This window comes from Diadema antillarum, unplaced genomic scaffold (assembly GCF_040938485.1).
Source record: "Diadema antillarum isolate AM-2024a unplaced genomic scaffold, OU_Dant_1.0 seq00001410_RagTag, whole genome shotgun sequence".
NCBI classification, from domain to species: domain Eukaryota; kingdom Metazoa; phylum Echinodermata; class Echinoidea; order Diadematoida; family Diadematidae; genus Diadema; species Diadema antillarum.
The window spans coordinates 1,076,094-1,091,375 of NW_027272164.1; the positions used below are offsets into that span (position 1 = coordinate 1,076,094).

At 39.6% G+C, this 15,282-nt stretch overlaps 1 protein-coding gene across 1 annotated transcript in view; it reads right to left on the reverse strand.

The window, feature by feature from the left end:
* Positions 1-8,831, reverse strand: part of LOC139709130 (mitogen-activated protein kinase kinase kinase 4-like) — a 37,880-nt gene extending 29,049 nt beyond the window's left edge. Inside the window, exons 1-6 of the mRNA XM_071621091.1 lie at positions 8,707-8,831; positions 4,957-7,393; positions 4,398-4,534; positions 3,485-3,596; positions 2,277-2,435; positions 1,403-1,560 (exon numbers count right to left, since the gene is read on the reverse strand). Of these exons, the coding sequence (XP_071477192.1) occupies positions 1,403-1,560; positions 2,277-2,435; positions 3,485-3,596; positions 4,398-4,534; positions 4,957-7,393; positions 8,707-8,747 (3,044 nt within the window). The 5' untranslated portion in view covers positions 8,748-8,831. The remainder of the gene's footprint in view (positions 1-1,402; positions 1,561-2,276; positions 2,436-3,484; positions 3,597-4,397; positions 4,535-4,956; positions 7,394-8,706) is intronic.
* Between the last annotated feature and the right edge of the window lie 6,451 nt (positions 8,832-15,282).

The window sequence follows — 15,282 nt, forward strand, 5'->3', positions numbered from 1 at the left end:
CTCCATTGAAAAGACAAAAAAAACAGGAACAACAACGGCAGAGGCGAGAACTTCAAGAAGTATATTACAGCATCAAAGACTCATTCACATGGGGGGATATATATAAAAGAAAACAACCTTCATGCTCATTGCAGGTGTCCTATGAGAAAGTTAAAATGGACTGAAGAATAAAACAATCTGCATAATCAGGCTTCTAGAAGCTCCCTTTCCAAGTCAACAGTAGTGGAGACACAATAAAGGGAAGGCATACAAATTCTCATTACTTAATTTGACACGTGTTATTCTGCTGGCAATTGCCATTATCACATGACAATTTATACAGAGTGCTGGCTTCTGGTGTGAAAAAATGCTGCCTCATCTACAAGAAAAATGTACGGTTTGACTGTCACTTTTATTATTTGCTTTTATTACTTTCACTTTCATTACATGCATTTCTTCCTCTCCTTAATCACTTCCACTCTACACTGCCTTTCCTCTCTTCTAGTCTCGATTCTGTTTTGTTCACAATACACTTGTATTTATTTGACATACTTTAGTAGCAGAAGTCTGGCTTGTTTCCAATGCTGTATAAATGTCTGTGTATTATTATTCTAAATTGTTTTTCCGCTGCTAAATTTATCCATATTCTCACATTACTTTATTAATGGCTGCTTTACCTGCACACAAATAAAACGCACAAAGTGCATTTTGATAAATTATGATTGATTGAATGAATGAACCAATGGAAAACATACTAAGTACATTCAACACAGTTGAAGTTAATTTAGTGGTTTTGTGTTTATGGTCTGTGGTTGTTGTTGGTTTTCCACCATGCTGGGTGCATTTCCACATGGTCCCTGTACTGAAAGATCTATACAATAAATAATTCACATAGTCGATAAAATCTGATATACACTTGTGGGGCAAACACTCCATTCCCTGGGATCAATCAAGGAAAGGAAGGGAAAGGAATCTCAAATAATATCTGCTATTAAACATCAAGGTGACAAAGGCCGCATTCAAGTGCTCAAAAGCGAACCAAACCGATCCAAACTAATGCATACTGTACCATACCATACCAGATTTGGAGCGTTCGAGCGCTCTGTGGAGATGGCATACCTCGTGAATTATTTTGGGACTCCAGTCAGAGGGGTCGCACATTTTGTAAAGCAACAGGGTCATGCATCTGGCACGCTTATGCCACATACAGGTGTCCTGAATGTGTCTCAAACAAAGAGAATCAACTCTTTGTATTTATGACATAGTGTGTTATGCGTATTCTTTTCATGCCATCTTCTGCTACAGTACGGTACAGTACACTTTTGGAGCGTTCGAGTGCTCCTCTGGCGCAGGTATGGTACAGTATGGAACGTTTTAGGGGAGCGCTCGACCACACCCAAAGTGACAAGGGGAAGAAACTCACCAGAAACGCTTCCCCGCCTGCGCCTCGCCGGCCCGGACGAAGGGGCACATCTCCTTGGCGAACGTCCACTCTTCCTCCAGGACGTTCTTGAGGCTCATGGAGGCCTGGGGCAGCCGCTGCAGCATCAGCATCCGGCTGTGGACGTACTCAAAGTACACCTACGGAAGAGAGAAACCAATCTCTAAAATGCATAGCAAATTGAAATATACCCATACACTGTACAGCACACTATCCTAGAATGAACCACAGGTGGGTGTGAAGTTCTAGTCGGTACATGACACATAATAAAGATGGTACATATTCTGTCAGCAACCTCATTTTCTCTGGACTACACTTGTATTTTACATCCCCTTGATAGGAGCTTGTGTGTTCATCTCTACAGAGAACTTTAAAATGTGAAACATACACATAATCACAAATTTCAGTGGGTCTGACCAACATGCCTACTTGCCATATTTTACATACTGTATATAGTGGTACAGCTGTAGGCCATACATACATTAGCAGGTCTGCCCACATTCCCACATCCAAATCAGGGAGATTCCACACAGCAATCAGGGGGATATCTGTGTGTTACATGCATTTCAATGGGGGAAAATAATTCCCAAATCAGGGAGATTTTAATATTCTCTGATTCAGACATGAACATATTTTGACATTTTCAGGGAGACTCCTGCAGAATCAGGGAGACTTGGCAGCTCTGCATTAGCATGCATCAATACATCATGAACTCTAATAAACAGTCACATTTTTTTCTTCAAACCATTCCACAAGGACTTCAGACAAGTCACCACTTAAGCAAGAGTCCAAAACCCCTTTGGTCACTTGGACAGTCAGTCCACTACTCTGGCCAATGCAACCACGAGCCTCTCACCTGCAGCATCTCTTGTAGGTCACTCTCGTATTCCTCAATGTCGTTGTCCACATGCTCCTGTGCCCGCGAGTCGCCCAGGGTGACCGCGCTGACCATGTCGTGGTAATACTGCTTCACGTGTGTACACGCCCCAATCACTTCCTTGCATTCCCTGATAAGCTGATCATTGAGTAAAAGTGGGATGTTTCTCTTTTAAGGTTCCACTTGTTTATTTAAACAATAGATAGGTTGATAAATAATCCATACCAGCTTTAAAAAAAAAACAACAACAACAAAAAAAAAACCGATGACTTTTCACTAAACACACAGAGTACTCTTATAATAATACACAGAGATTTCTTTTCAGTCAGATGAACATGCATCACTGTCTTGCACACTGCTACTTGTAAGTCTGCAGTGGTCAGGTGACTTGAATTGTAGTAATATGACATATTTATTCAAATTAATGATCCTTATGTCAAGTAGTTTTTTATAGCAACTGATTGATATATTGCCCTACATCAACAGAAATAAACACTGATTATTCAGTGTTTTGGTTGAGGCTATGATAAAAGTCATGGGCATACATAATAAGTTTGGATTCGACCCAACTGTCTAGTAATCAGGAGGTCTTTGGTTGGAGTTCAACCCAAGTAGGTACTGCATGTATCTTAAACAATGAATAATTGGTGTTGATTTATACCATGGTCGATGTAGGGCAATTTATCAATCAGTTGCAATAAAAAAACAAAAAAACTGTAAGACAACTTGTACATCATAACTTTTATTTTTTGGTGATGATTATGATGATGATAAAAATCATAATTGTTGCAATAATAGTGGTAGCAGCACAATGTGTTGTAGTAATAAGTCAGCACTGCACATTAGCACTGGTCCGACAGTCCAGACCAGTAAAAATCACTGTCAGACAAGAAACTTTTTCTGGACTGGGCCAGTTAAAATGGAAAAAACTGGGTAACCTACTGGTCCAACAGACAGGTTAGACCAGTATAAGAAATAGGTTTAATAGTGTGCAGCCCTGAACAAGCACAAATTGAGTATTAATAATAAGAATTATTACAACACATATATATCTGTGATCATAGTGATAGAGAGCTGCTAACATTCACCTCCCAAATCAGGAAGATGTTTGTGTGTTACACACATCTGAATGAGCAAAATTTAAGTCCCAAATCAGAAAGCATGAGGGTGCACACTGTGGGACGTACCTGTTGAATGCTGTGTCGTGATGGGTCAGCCGCTGGCTTGTGCTCCAGCCGAAATCGGAGGCACTCGTGCATCACGTCCAGTGGTATGCGTACCAGAAAGAGATACGCTGGCCTGTTGGTGAGTACAAAAGCATCACTGTACTAAAAGAGACCAAAGAATAATCCAATTTCTAATCTGCTACAACAAAGAGCTCTCTGCAAAAGCTACACAACATCCTATGCCGATCAGACAAATATGCTACCATTCCACCTCAGCAACTCAGAAATGGACCAAAGATGGCATACGTGTATTACAGCACATCCAATTTTCACCCACTCGGAATGCCATCATACACACATCCTAAATGGTATTACCAGTGTCACCGCATACCTTAAGTGGCCTTTTTTGCTGCAGTACCAAGTACAATACACTAAATGGCATTTACATGTAGTATAAATGCTTCTTACAATAGTTGAAAATAACAGCAAAGTTAATACTTTCCTGTAAAATACAATAAAGAATTCAGTTAAACTGATGTCAGATTTAATTGAAATTAGTACACAACATTTACCAAAGTAGAAATTTTAATATAATTCCTTAAAATGTACCTGGATACTATCTGAATGTCAAAAACCTATTTCTTGGAACAGGACCTCAAAATGGTTATGAAAAGAAAAAAGAAAAGCCTTTTTAAGGGGAAATATTACCGACGCAGTTGTCTAAGTACAGATCCTTTTTAGCGCTTTCTAAGAGCATATGTGCGTAGCATGTCATATATGGAGGGTGACACCCCCGATTTTAATAACCCCATGCCTCCAACATACAACATACTGTCATTCCAAACGAAGTCCATGCATGGCAAAATTGGTTCCTACACAAAATTAATTGTGTTGTGCTATACTGGCCAGTGTGCTTGTATCACACAAGACTTACATGAAAGACGGCAAGTTCATTTCCTGGAACTCCTTGCTCCAGGTTCCATGGGATTGCAGGGTGGGGTGGGGCTGTCCCGTTGGTTGGGGTGGGGTCTCAAAGAACTGAGGCACTCGCAGGGTGATGTCCACATCACTCTTCAGATTTCATTTCATTTTCAAGGAAGAAAGAGAACAATAAGTAGGATTACATCAAACATTTTAGATGGTCTCTATAAGACAAATTCATCAATGTTAAGTTTCTAAAAGAGGAAGTTTAGACTAATGATTAACATCTTGAGTACAAATTAATACTGTACGAGCTGAAATTTTCGCGTACAGATATTTTCGCGAATTGCTACTTGGACGACATTTGCGTGTGTTGTTAATTTCGCGGTTGCGAAGATCTAACTGAACGTAACTATTTGCGCGTTGTTATATTTCGCATGTTGTTATTTTCGCGGTTCAAAGGCGATTCGCGAAATTCGCGAAAATTTCAGCTCGTACAGTAGTAGGGTTGTAAGGCCATTATAAGGTACAATACAGACATATTATAATTAGAAGATTAAAGAATGATTTACCCCTGTTGAAATTCTCCTGTTGTCGTGGACATCTGATGCCTTCTCAATGGCAAAGCGGAGCTTCCTGTTGGTCTGACCAAGCATTTTGTCCAGCCGCTTTGTCATCTTGCGCAGCCCTTGATGCTTCAGACTGCGGTCGACAAACGGCCTGTAGATGGACGTCGAGGAGTCGTAGTCGAAGCTGAAGTGGCACTCGCTGAAGATGCGGTTGGTGCGTGGGGACTCTTCCGCACGAGGGCTCTTAGCCTGTGGTGTGCTGGACATGACGGGCTCCGCAGATGGCCTGGGACTCTGAGGCCTCTCCTCTTCATTGGGGCTGATGTCAAAAGTGACCGAGCGGACCCGATTGAAGGGTGGATGCCGCGACAGGCTAGAGTTGAGCACCGACTGAGAGCCAAAGGATACCTCTGAGCAATAATCCTCGTCGTCTTGGTTGTGCCTCGGTTTGGGGTCACCCCCTGGCAGACAGGGTTCCGCATTGGCACTGCTGGCCACAGCATGGTGCCCTAGGTCCATGCTGTAATGGGATTTGTGGGCCCCATCATTTCTGTCCAATGATGCATTCCTGGAGTCAAGCCTGTCATGTGACATATCTCTGGAGTCTAACCTGTTATGTGACATATCTCTAGAGTCTAGCCTGTCATGTGACTGATCTCTGGAGTCTAGCCTGTCATGTGACATATCTCTCGAGTCTAACCTGTCATGTGACTGCTCTCTGGAGTCTAGCCTGTCATGTGACAAATCTCTGGAATCCAGCCTGTCATGTGACAGGGAGGTGGACTGAGTGTCACATGATGCACCACCTTGCAGCATGTCCTGTGAATGTGACTGCACGCAATCCCAGTGGCCGAGAGCCCCTAGCATGGGCCTCCTTGCAGTCGGCTTCACCATGGGTTTGACGTCTGGATTCTGATCAGTCTCAAGGTCGTCCGCATCACAGTTTTCCACACAGTACCCTGGCAGATCCAAGCAGGGCCACCACAAGTTTTCCAGGTCGATCACACCGAGGATTTGTGATGTCAAGTCAAACTTGTGGCTGATGTCGTTGGTGAGGTTCAGCCACAGGCACATTGTCTCGACTCTCTTGGTGAAGTCTTCCCTGACACCCTCGGGGACGTCGTTCAGGAATGCTTTGCTGGTCGGGTACAAACTCTGAATCTGCTCGAGTCTCTTCAGGAGGTAGTTTATTCTGTACCATGCATCACAGGTGTCTGTGATGTACGAATTCAGGGCAGCACTGAGAGGCATGCAAATGTCAGAAACACTCGGCTGCCGCCGATGCCCCGGCATCATGCATGTGTCGCAGGCAGTTCCATTCAGCTGGGTAGTATCTACAGAGTCACCCTGAGAGCTCGAGGACGAGGTACTAGACTGTCCACTCACATGCTTTGCGATGTTTCTTTGCACACTTTTGAAAGACGAACGTTTGCGGTCAAGCGAGCACTTGGACTTGACGGTCTGGTTGCTTGCTGCATTCTGGAACCGAAACTCTAGGATTTCGCTGATGATCTCGCTGATTTGCTTGCGCGCCTCAAAGAGATGCAAGTCTTGCTCGTCGATGTCGCGAGAATTGTAATACGCCATGAGCTCCAGCCACAGCATTTCTGTCCACTGCATTTGGAACATATCATGAGCCATACCATCCTGACGTCTGATCCGCTGGGAGTGTTCCTGGCTCGTTTCCTTCTTCGTGCTGCTGCCCATTCGGATCAGAGCAGAGAAGGTACGATGAAACTCTACCCTTTCGGCAGCATAGTACGACTTTGACGAAGAGGAAGAGTGCTTCTTTGTCCTACTCCCCGGGGAAGAAGGCGGGCTCACTTGCTGCGATTTGACACTACGAAAGCATGTGGAGGACCCAATCTTGAGGTTTGGCGAAGGGAGAGAGTCGAATGGGCGAAAGGTGTACGTCGGCGTGAGAGGTTGATGCAATTCTGACCCATCGTACGTAATTGCCTTCTGCTTGAACTCTCGTTCGCTGGTCCTATCCAGATGGATGCTCCGCATCTTGCGCTGGTGGAACTTTTGTTTGGCGAGTTGCGCAGACTGCCCGTAGTCCGCCGAGTCCAATTTCTTGGCCAGCGACTTTTTGGCCTGGCTGTGGTTCCTGTCCTTCCGAGCATCTTTCTTCTGTGGCACCTGGAGGACGAGGCGAGGGGGCTTTCCACCTTTGCCACTGTTACCCTTACTGGTCTGTTTTCTGGCACTGCGCATCTGCCGCGGCGGAGTGCTGCCATACAGATTGTCGTACATGCCTGCCTGGTTGTCGTCGAAGCTCCCCTCCCCATCGATGGAGGGTGGAGAGTCATCATTGCCCGCATCACCCATTTGTCCTTCCCAAGCATCCCATTTCCCTGATGTCCCGGTGTCATCCAAATCTCCTAGACAGTCCTCCTCTCCAGCCAGATGGTCTCCATTTTCATATGGCTCAGATGGTCTACAAGGAAAAACAAAATCAAAAGACAACAACAAAAATTACAAAAATATATCACTCATATGAAAAAGACTGCACAATAGTGATATTTTTTGCAGTCAAGGGCCCCTAGAGATGATGCAAATCTAAATAACACTCTCTTCTTCTTTTTTTTTTGCATTGTTTTGCAATGCTTTGGGTCCTACACAACAAAGGTGCTGCACTAAAATTTATGCAAGTGCGGTGCCACCCTAGCACAGACCAATTGAATTATGCTAATTGCAAGCTTTCCAGGCTGAAGCAGGACAGAAACCATGTGAAGCCCAACAAGAAGTGGAATTACATGTATCTAAGGTCAAGGAGAAAGGAACAACCTTTTCATTTGTGTTTTTTAATGATCCTACTAATTTGTTGTCTGGATTCGGATTAAAAAGAGACTTCAGAGGAAGGTTTAATGCACAAAATGACAGTAGTCAGTAGGGCTGAGTAAATACTTGTTAGTACAATGCCATGGCACTGCCTCTTCTCATGTGATTGTTGCCTAGATATTTGGTTTGATATCACAATGACAATGTAATAAAACTGAAAAAATTGTCTAACAAATAAAATGATGGAACAAATGACATTATCACTGGAAATCCCACCAGTGGAATTGCAATTTCCTCAGTAACGATAATCTGGAATATGGTCTACTACGGTCACTGGCAGTATCATAGGGCCTACTGATAACTTGAACCCTAGGTCCTAATCACTATAAGAATTATTTCCACTGAGTCTAGGAAGTTTCAGACAAAGCTGTTAGCTAAAAGGTCTTATTATGAGGCTAAATCAATTATGAGTATGACAATACTTTTACAAATTTATTTTCTTACGCACAGCTATGGTTGTAGCAGAAATTGTGGCAGAATCTTGCTGTATTCTGCTGTATTGTCATTGCAAGGGGCTCATTAACTCATCTCACTCAAGTGCGCAACTTCGTGCTTGCATTCCCCTTCCTGCTGTAAAACTTCAACATGGTGACCATGTTGTGTCATGCAAATTTTTTGTACAATTTTTATGTCAGTTAAGAGTACGAAGGCTCGGCTCTACGCGTTCACATTCACATACTACGTACAGTACATGATGGCTCACGAAAGCGAACGCAGGAATCGCATCTGATAATGAATGTAACAATATGAAGTAGGGTAAGCGACTATCTCAGGTTGACCAATGTATACGAAGCATGTAAGACAAGTACGACAATACCATAAACAAAAGCAAACATAGAGGCTCTTAAATGCAGGATTAAGAACACACAATCACAAGCTGGTCGACAGGGATATCGCATTTCAACTTACAGATCATCAAATGAAAAATTTGCGGAAGAGGCTCCATCCATGATTGACAAACAACACAACGGACCGGTCTCCTATGGCATGCCACATGCATTTTAATCATTATTCTCTCCAGCAAAGTCGCAGTGCTGTACAACTTGTATTACGCTCGTGGATGTAGCAGTAAGCGAGAAGCCCGCACTTTCTATGGCTGACTTAAATATTGAAGCGTTTCATACTCCAATACCGTATCGACTCTCAGTATCCCCACTCACACGTCACAACCTTGTCATGCAGGGGGCAAACTACGGGACAGATGCGGACACTCAGCAACAATCTTGCTTTTGCTATATGACAGATACCTCACTCATAAAGATGCATGTCGGGAGCCTACCACAATTTTATACATCTCGAAATTCCTAGCAACTCCACAAAAGGACGATATTATTTAGATTTAGATTTTATTCGACTCTTCCGACCCCATTCCGGGGTATGAGAGTACAATGTGCAGTCTTTAGCTGGTTTGATGCTCTGTAACGCTATCACTCAGTGCAATCGGTGTAACTTTTTTTGGTAACTTTTCGAAGTATCTTACAATATGGAATATTATTTTTGTTTCATTAATTTTTCTCTAATGATTAGATTTTCTGTTGTGATTACTTAACATAATACATGCACTCATGCAGTCTCATCGAAATCACAGCCATGTTATTTGGTTTCGTGTTTATAGCAAAATCACAGAAAAGTTTTGGTCATCCAGGAAATCCCCTTTTTCTTTGAGATACAGTGTATATGTGTCACGTTATGAGAGGAGGCCTGGATTGGGTTTATAGTAGAAGTGCGAATTGCACTCAACATGTCTTTTTGGTTTTGTTTTTTTCTTATGGACTTCTTCCGTACGATTGTTCTATTGCACTATATACATGTTTATCAACTAAACGGTCTAGTGTCAGGTCATATATTCATGTTTGCGTTATACTGTCTCCATGAATTAGCATATATGTGTGTGTGTGTGTATTATGTATATACATGATATACATATATATATATATATATGTATATATTATATTATATATATATATATATATATATATCAAAATAATCATATTCCTATATTCATATATATATATATATATATATATATATATATATATATATATATATATATATATATAAGGAGAGAGAGAGAGAGAGAGGAAGGTATGATGTGTGGTAATACATGTACCAAACGCTTTAGTCATCTTGGGAAGATCAATATATTCATTTTCATTTGTAGAGGGAGACAAATTGAACTTTCACCCCTTGCTTTCAAGATCAATATAATCGTGACAAACGAAGACAATGGATGTTGCAGGATGCCAGTTGGATAGTATAAATAGGAGGAATGCATGTGATATAATCATCATCCCCCCTGCCACAACAAAACCCAAGCAACACACACGTCTGCCAATCAGGTATAACTACGCTAAACTTTATTCATATTATGTTTATTTCTGCTTGCCACTTTCTGCGTATATGATATGTCAGTATATAATTGTGTCGTAGATATTTTTGTCTACATACAGTAATAATCCTCTTCCATCGTTTTATGTTTTGTAATCACCAAATATGTTGCCAAATATATCCTGAAGCCATTACTTCAAAACCACATTCAATTCATTATGTATGTACACTCAGCAAAAAAAAAAGAAAGTAAACACTTTTTCGAGTTCATATTTTTCATAGAAGACTTTGATGAAAATTAATGTATTATATACCATATTAAAGGGAATTTAATTGGCTATTAAGCTTGTAGGGTAATACAAGAATTAATGTTACGCATGAGTGAACACATTTGTTTTTGTCCTCCAAGGCACAAAAGTAAGAATTGCAAAAATTAACATGTTATCTTTCATTTGCAAATGCCCTTCTCGATAACAGTGACAACAAAAGACCAATTGAACACAATGAGAGACATGAATGAAATAGCAAAATAAGTTTTCGTTCTCTTTATAATCTCTAACAAAAACAAAGTGGGAAACTAAAGGGGAAAAACATTTCTGTCAACTGAAACTTCAAGTGACATAGGGAGTAACATGAATAAAGATGATTAGATGAACAGAAATTTCTTATTTCATTCTTTTAATTTAGTAATTTAGTAATTCATTTGGCAAATTCAAGAACCAAACATAATTAACAACTTCCTAATTTGAAGAAAAAAAACAAACTCAAATTTCTACCATTTTTGTTAATTATTGCTTCTTCTCTTATTTCAATTGAATTTAGATTTGACAGAAGATTCTTCATTTTCGTCCATAATTTTTAGCCTTCTTTGATCTTTTGGGCTTTAAAGATAACATAGAGACCATAGTTTTGTTTTTGAAACTTAATTCATGTCTCTTTTTGTGTGAAATTTGTTGTTTCTTCGATGGGAGAGCACCTACTCGTGAATGACAACTTGTTCAGTTTTGCAATTTTTACTTTTGTGCTCTGGAAGAGAAAAACAAAGATGTTCACTTATGCGTAAAGTTTCCCTTTCTGTTGACCTACCAGGTTGATAGCCAATTAAATTACCTTTGATGTGATATACAGTACATTAACTTTTAGCAAAATGTTCCATGAGCAATATATTACTTGAAAAAGTGCTTACTTTCTTTCTTTCTTTTTTTTTTTGCTGAGTGTATATATGTATATATATATATATGTAATATATATTATATATATATATATATTATATATATATACATACATATATAACAAAATTCACACATTTTTAATTAATTGAAACTTTCTCACAGACGCAAACACACCCACAGTTCTTTGCCATGAAGAAAATCATTAAGCAAAATTAGTAGATGTCTCCCAGCTTATCATATCGTTATTAGTGAACTTAAAGGGAACGCAAACCCAAAGAGCAATGTGGATTGAGTGAAAGCAACAACACTAGCAGAACACACATCAGTGAAAGTTTGATTAAAATCGGACAATCGATGCAAAAGTTATGAATTATTTAAGTTTTGGTGTTGGAACAGCTGGATGAGGAGACTACTAGAGGTTATGACGTATGAGTGGACAACAAGACAAAGAAAATATAAAGGAAATTCAACAAATACATCACTTTTCTAGCATTATGAAAGAGCACTTGACTAACCGCTTTCAGAAAGCAGGGGGAATAATTGCTACCCTTAACATAATTTATGTCAGTATCAAGTTGATGGAATTTGTAATTTTCATGAAAAATGAAATTTTGTGAAATTTTCTTTGTATTTTCTTTATATTGTTGTCCACTCATACGTCATAACCTCTAGTAGTCTCCTCATCCAGCGGTTCCAACACCAACAATTCAAAAATTCATAACTTTTGCATCGATTGTCCGATTTTCTTCAAACTTTCACTGATGTGTTCTACTAATGTTGCTGCTTTCACTCAATCCACATTGCTCTTTGGGTTTACCTTCCCTTTAAAATACGAGTATGGTGATATCCATAGCGAAGATGATAGCAGTGGTGATATTTAATGTTATCGTTATAATTGTCATTAGTATTATCATTATCATCATCATCATCATCATAAGAGAGTTTCTTCGTTTGTGATGTGAACCTTGGTAAAGGAGTTTAAAAGATCAAAAGGCACTTGAAAGGACATGATAATGCCGACCAACACTTCTCGAATTTATTCATGCATGACATAGATATTGATGTAGCAGATTGATATCCGGCAGATACAGCGTGCAGGAACTGTAAGGATTAAGAATCCTTTTACAACAAAGGTTAACATTTTTCTTAGTTATGATCAACGTCCGGCATTTTTGTAAATTCATATATGCAGTGGGTTTGCATGTGATTTAGATAACAACACTCTATCACAGAACGTAATCAGAAACTCGAACATAATAAATTATGCAGGAACAAGAAAGAAAATGGTTCACAAGATATACTGCGAACCATTTAGGTGATAGGCCATGACACTGTACATTTAAGATCACGATATATCCTTTGATGAAAGAAATCATTATAGAATTATAATCCTTTCCAACAATAGTTACCTCCTTATCATTTGAACCACGATTTGCTTTACTGTCACCTCGAGCCAGTCGGTCAAGCTACAATATCGTAACAATTATTTGCAAATCGCCTTATCCCAAATTATAAAAAAAAAAGTTTAGACCCCAATCGATAATTGAATGTTTACACATGTTAGAGAAAAGTAAGAACTCGACAATGATGAGTGTGTTGAAAAAGACATTATTATTAATATTTATCTAGACAAGGAAAAGCAGGAAAAGGCTACTGAGCTATTAGACAAAATAAAAACTTACACACAGATAGGATAGGGTTCGACAATTCAGTTCTACATTCAAATTCTTGAGTAAAGAAAACAATCTATGAAGGGGCAACAGAGAAGTTAAAAACAAAAGTACTTTAGCCACTGCTATTAGTTCTCAATTCGACATTTCAGTACCCTTTTGCAAATTAAAGACTTCGGTAGTTGCAATCACGATGTATAAGTTACTGGTATTGTCCTCCGACTTTTACAGCTGTTAAGTTATATGACTCTGAGTGTTCCGCGTACAGTCATTATTGCATGCTGCAATATTGCCAAGTGATCCTTATGAATCACGAACATAAGCCCCTATGTCATGAAAACGATATATACGTCACAAAAATACAATAACAATAAGAATGTTCTACTCGCCAGCTTTTTGTCCTCTTGATTTTAAATATGTTTACATTGATGTGTTCATCCAAAATATATATTACGTCATAACACGGGAAAAAATAATAAAACCACACGCTTTGGTTTGATGTGATAAAAGATGATAGGATTTTTATACGTCATGTATGCCATAATTGATATATATAGACACTTCTTTTGGATTGCTATTTTTTCCTTGTAATGGATATGTTTCTTTCTTGTGTTTTTTCCCTTGTATCTATAACTGTAGGGTTGCGCTGAGCTTTAGAAGACATAGCAAACACGGCCATTTTACAATGTTGACAATCGAATAGCATTTGCTCTTGCATAATCTTGATGACTTTATATAATTCCGATATAACTACTTAAAACATGGTAAACTGATCGCATTAGACTGTGGAAGACACGATTATTGCATACATACAGTAGTACTATTAATACATAAAGATGAAACCACTTATTCTTTTGAAACTAATTTCACGATCTTTCCTAAAATTCCTGTACAAAATTATTAAGGATATCAGGCTTCATAAATTGCTATCAAATTGATGACTTAATACATTGTGAGTTTGATGTTATTTCCTTTAACTTTCAAAAGTTTAAAGCGTTGTCTGATCACAATTTAACTTGAAAAGTAAGCAATGAAAGTTATCGATTTTCATGTCACACGTCTGGAAGAAAGAGGTAAGGATGGGTTTCGCACACAATGCCAAGACACGGATGGAATAAGACTTAAAGAAATATCAGAAAGGATTAGACTTCTAGTCGACATCGACCCTTGCACGAGGTCTCGGTCTACGAACGACCGTCTCTTCTTTCTTTTCCTCTGTTTCTTTTTTGCCCCCTTCGTCAGTCTCAACATTCACCCTAGCTTTCGGTCGTGGTCGTCGAACGACGGTTTCTTCCCTTTTCTCTTCCGTCTTCTCCTCCTCTTTCTTTTCGTCGTCCGCATCAACGTTTACCTTAGCTTTTGGCCTCGGTCTTCTGACGACAGTTTCTTCTTTCTTTTCTTCATCTTTCTTTTCACCTTCTTTTTTCTCGTCTTCCGTCTCAACATCGACTTTGGCCTTGGGCCGAGGTCTCCTGACCACGGTTTCTTCTTTCTTCTCCTCTTCCTTCTTTTGCTCGTCTTCTTTCTTCTCTTCCTCTGCCTCAACGTTTACTTTAGCCTTTGGCCTTGGTCTCTTTACGACAGTTTCTTCTTTTTTCTCAGCTTCTTCCTCTTTTTTCTCTTCCTTCTTTTCTTCCTTCTCTTTCTTTTCTTCCGCTACATCTTCTTTTTCTACTTTGGGTTTAAGTCTCGGTCTTCGGACCACAGTTTCCTCTTTTGTTTCTTCCTTTTCTGACTTGTCTTTTGCTGTTTCTGCTTCTTTGGACTCCTTCTCAGTGGAGCTTTCTTTTTTCTCGTCGACGTCCACTTTTGCCTTCGGTCGTGGCCTTTTAACGACAGCTGCCTCCTCCTTAGAATCCTCCTTAGCATCATCTTTGTCACTTTTGTCAGTTTTCTCCTCGGATTTTGTTTTATCTGTACTCTCCTTCTCCTCCTCTTTTTGTGGTTCACCTTTGGCCTTTAATTTGGGTCTCTTCATCACCTTTTCCTCTTTTCCTTCGTCTGCTTCTTTCTTCTTTTCCTCTACTTTCTCTTTTTTGTCTTCTTCCTTCTCCTCTTCTTTTTGTGGTTCACCTTTGGCCTTCAGTTTGGGTCTCTTCATCACCTTTTCTTCTTTTCCTTCATCTGCTTCTTTCTTCTTTTCCTCCACTTTCTCTTTTTTGTCTTCTTCCTTCTCCTCTTCTTTTTGTGGTTCACCTTTGGCCTTCAATTTGGGTTTCTTCATCACCTTTTCTTCTTTTCCTTCATCTGTTTCTTTCTTCTTTTCCTCTACTTTCTCCTTTTTATCTTCTTCCTTCTCCTCTTTTTGTGCTTCT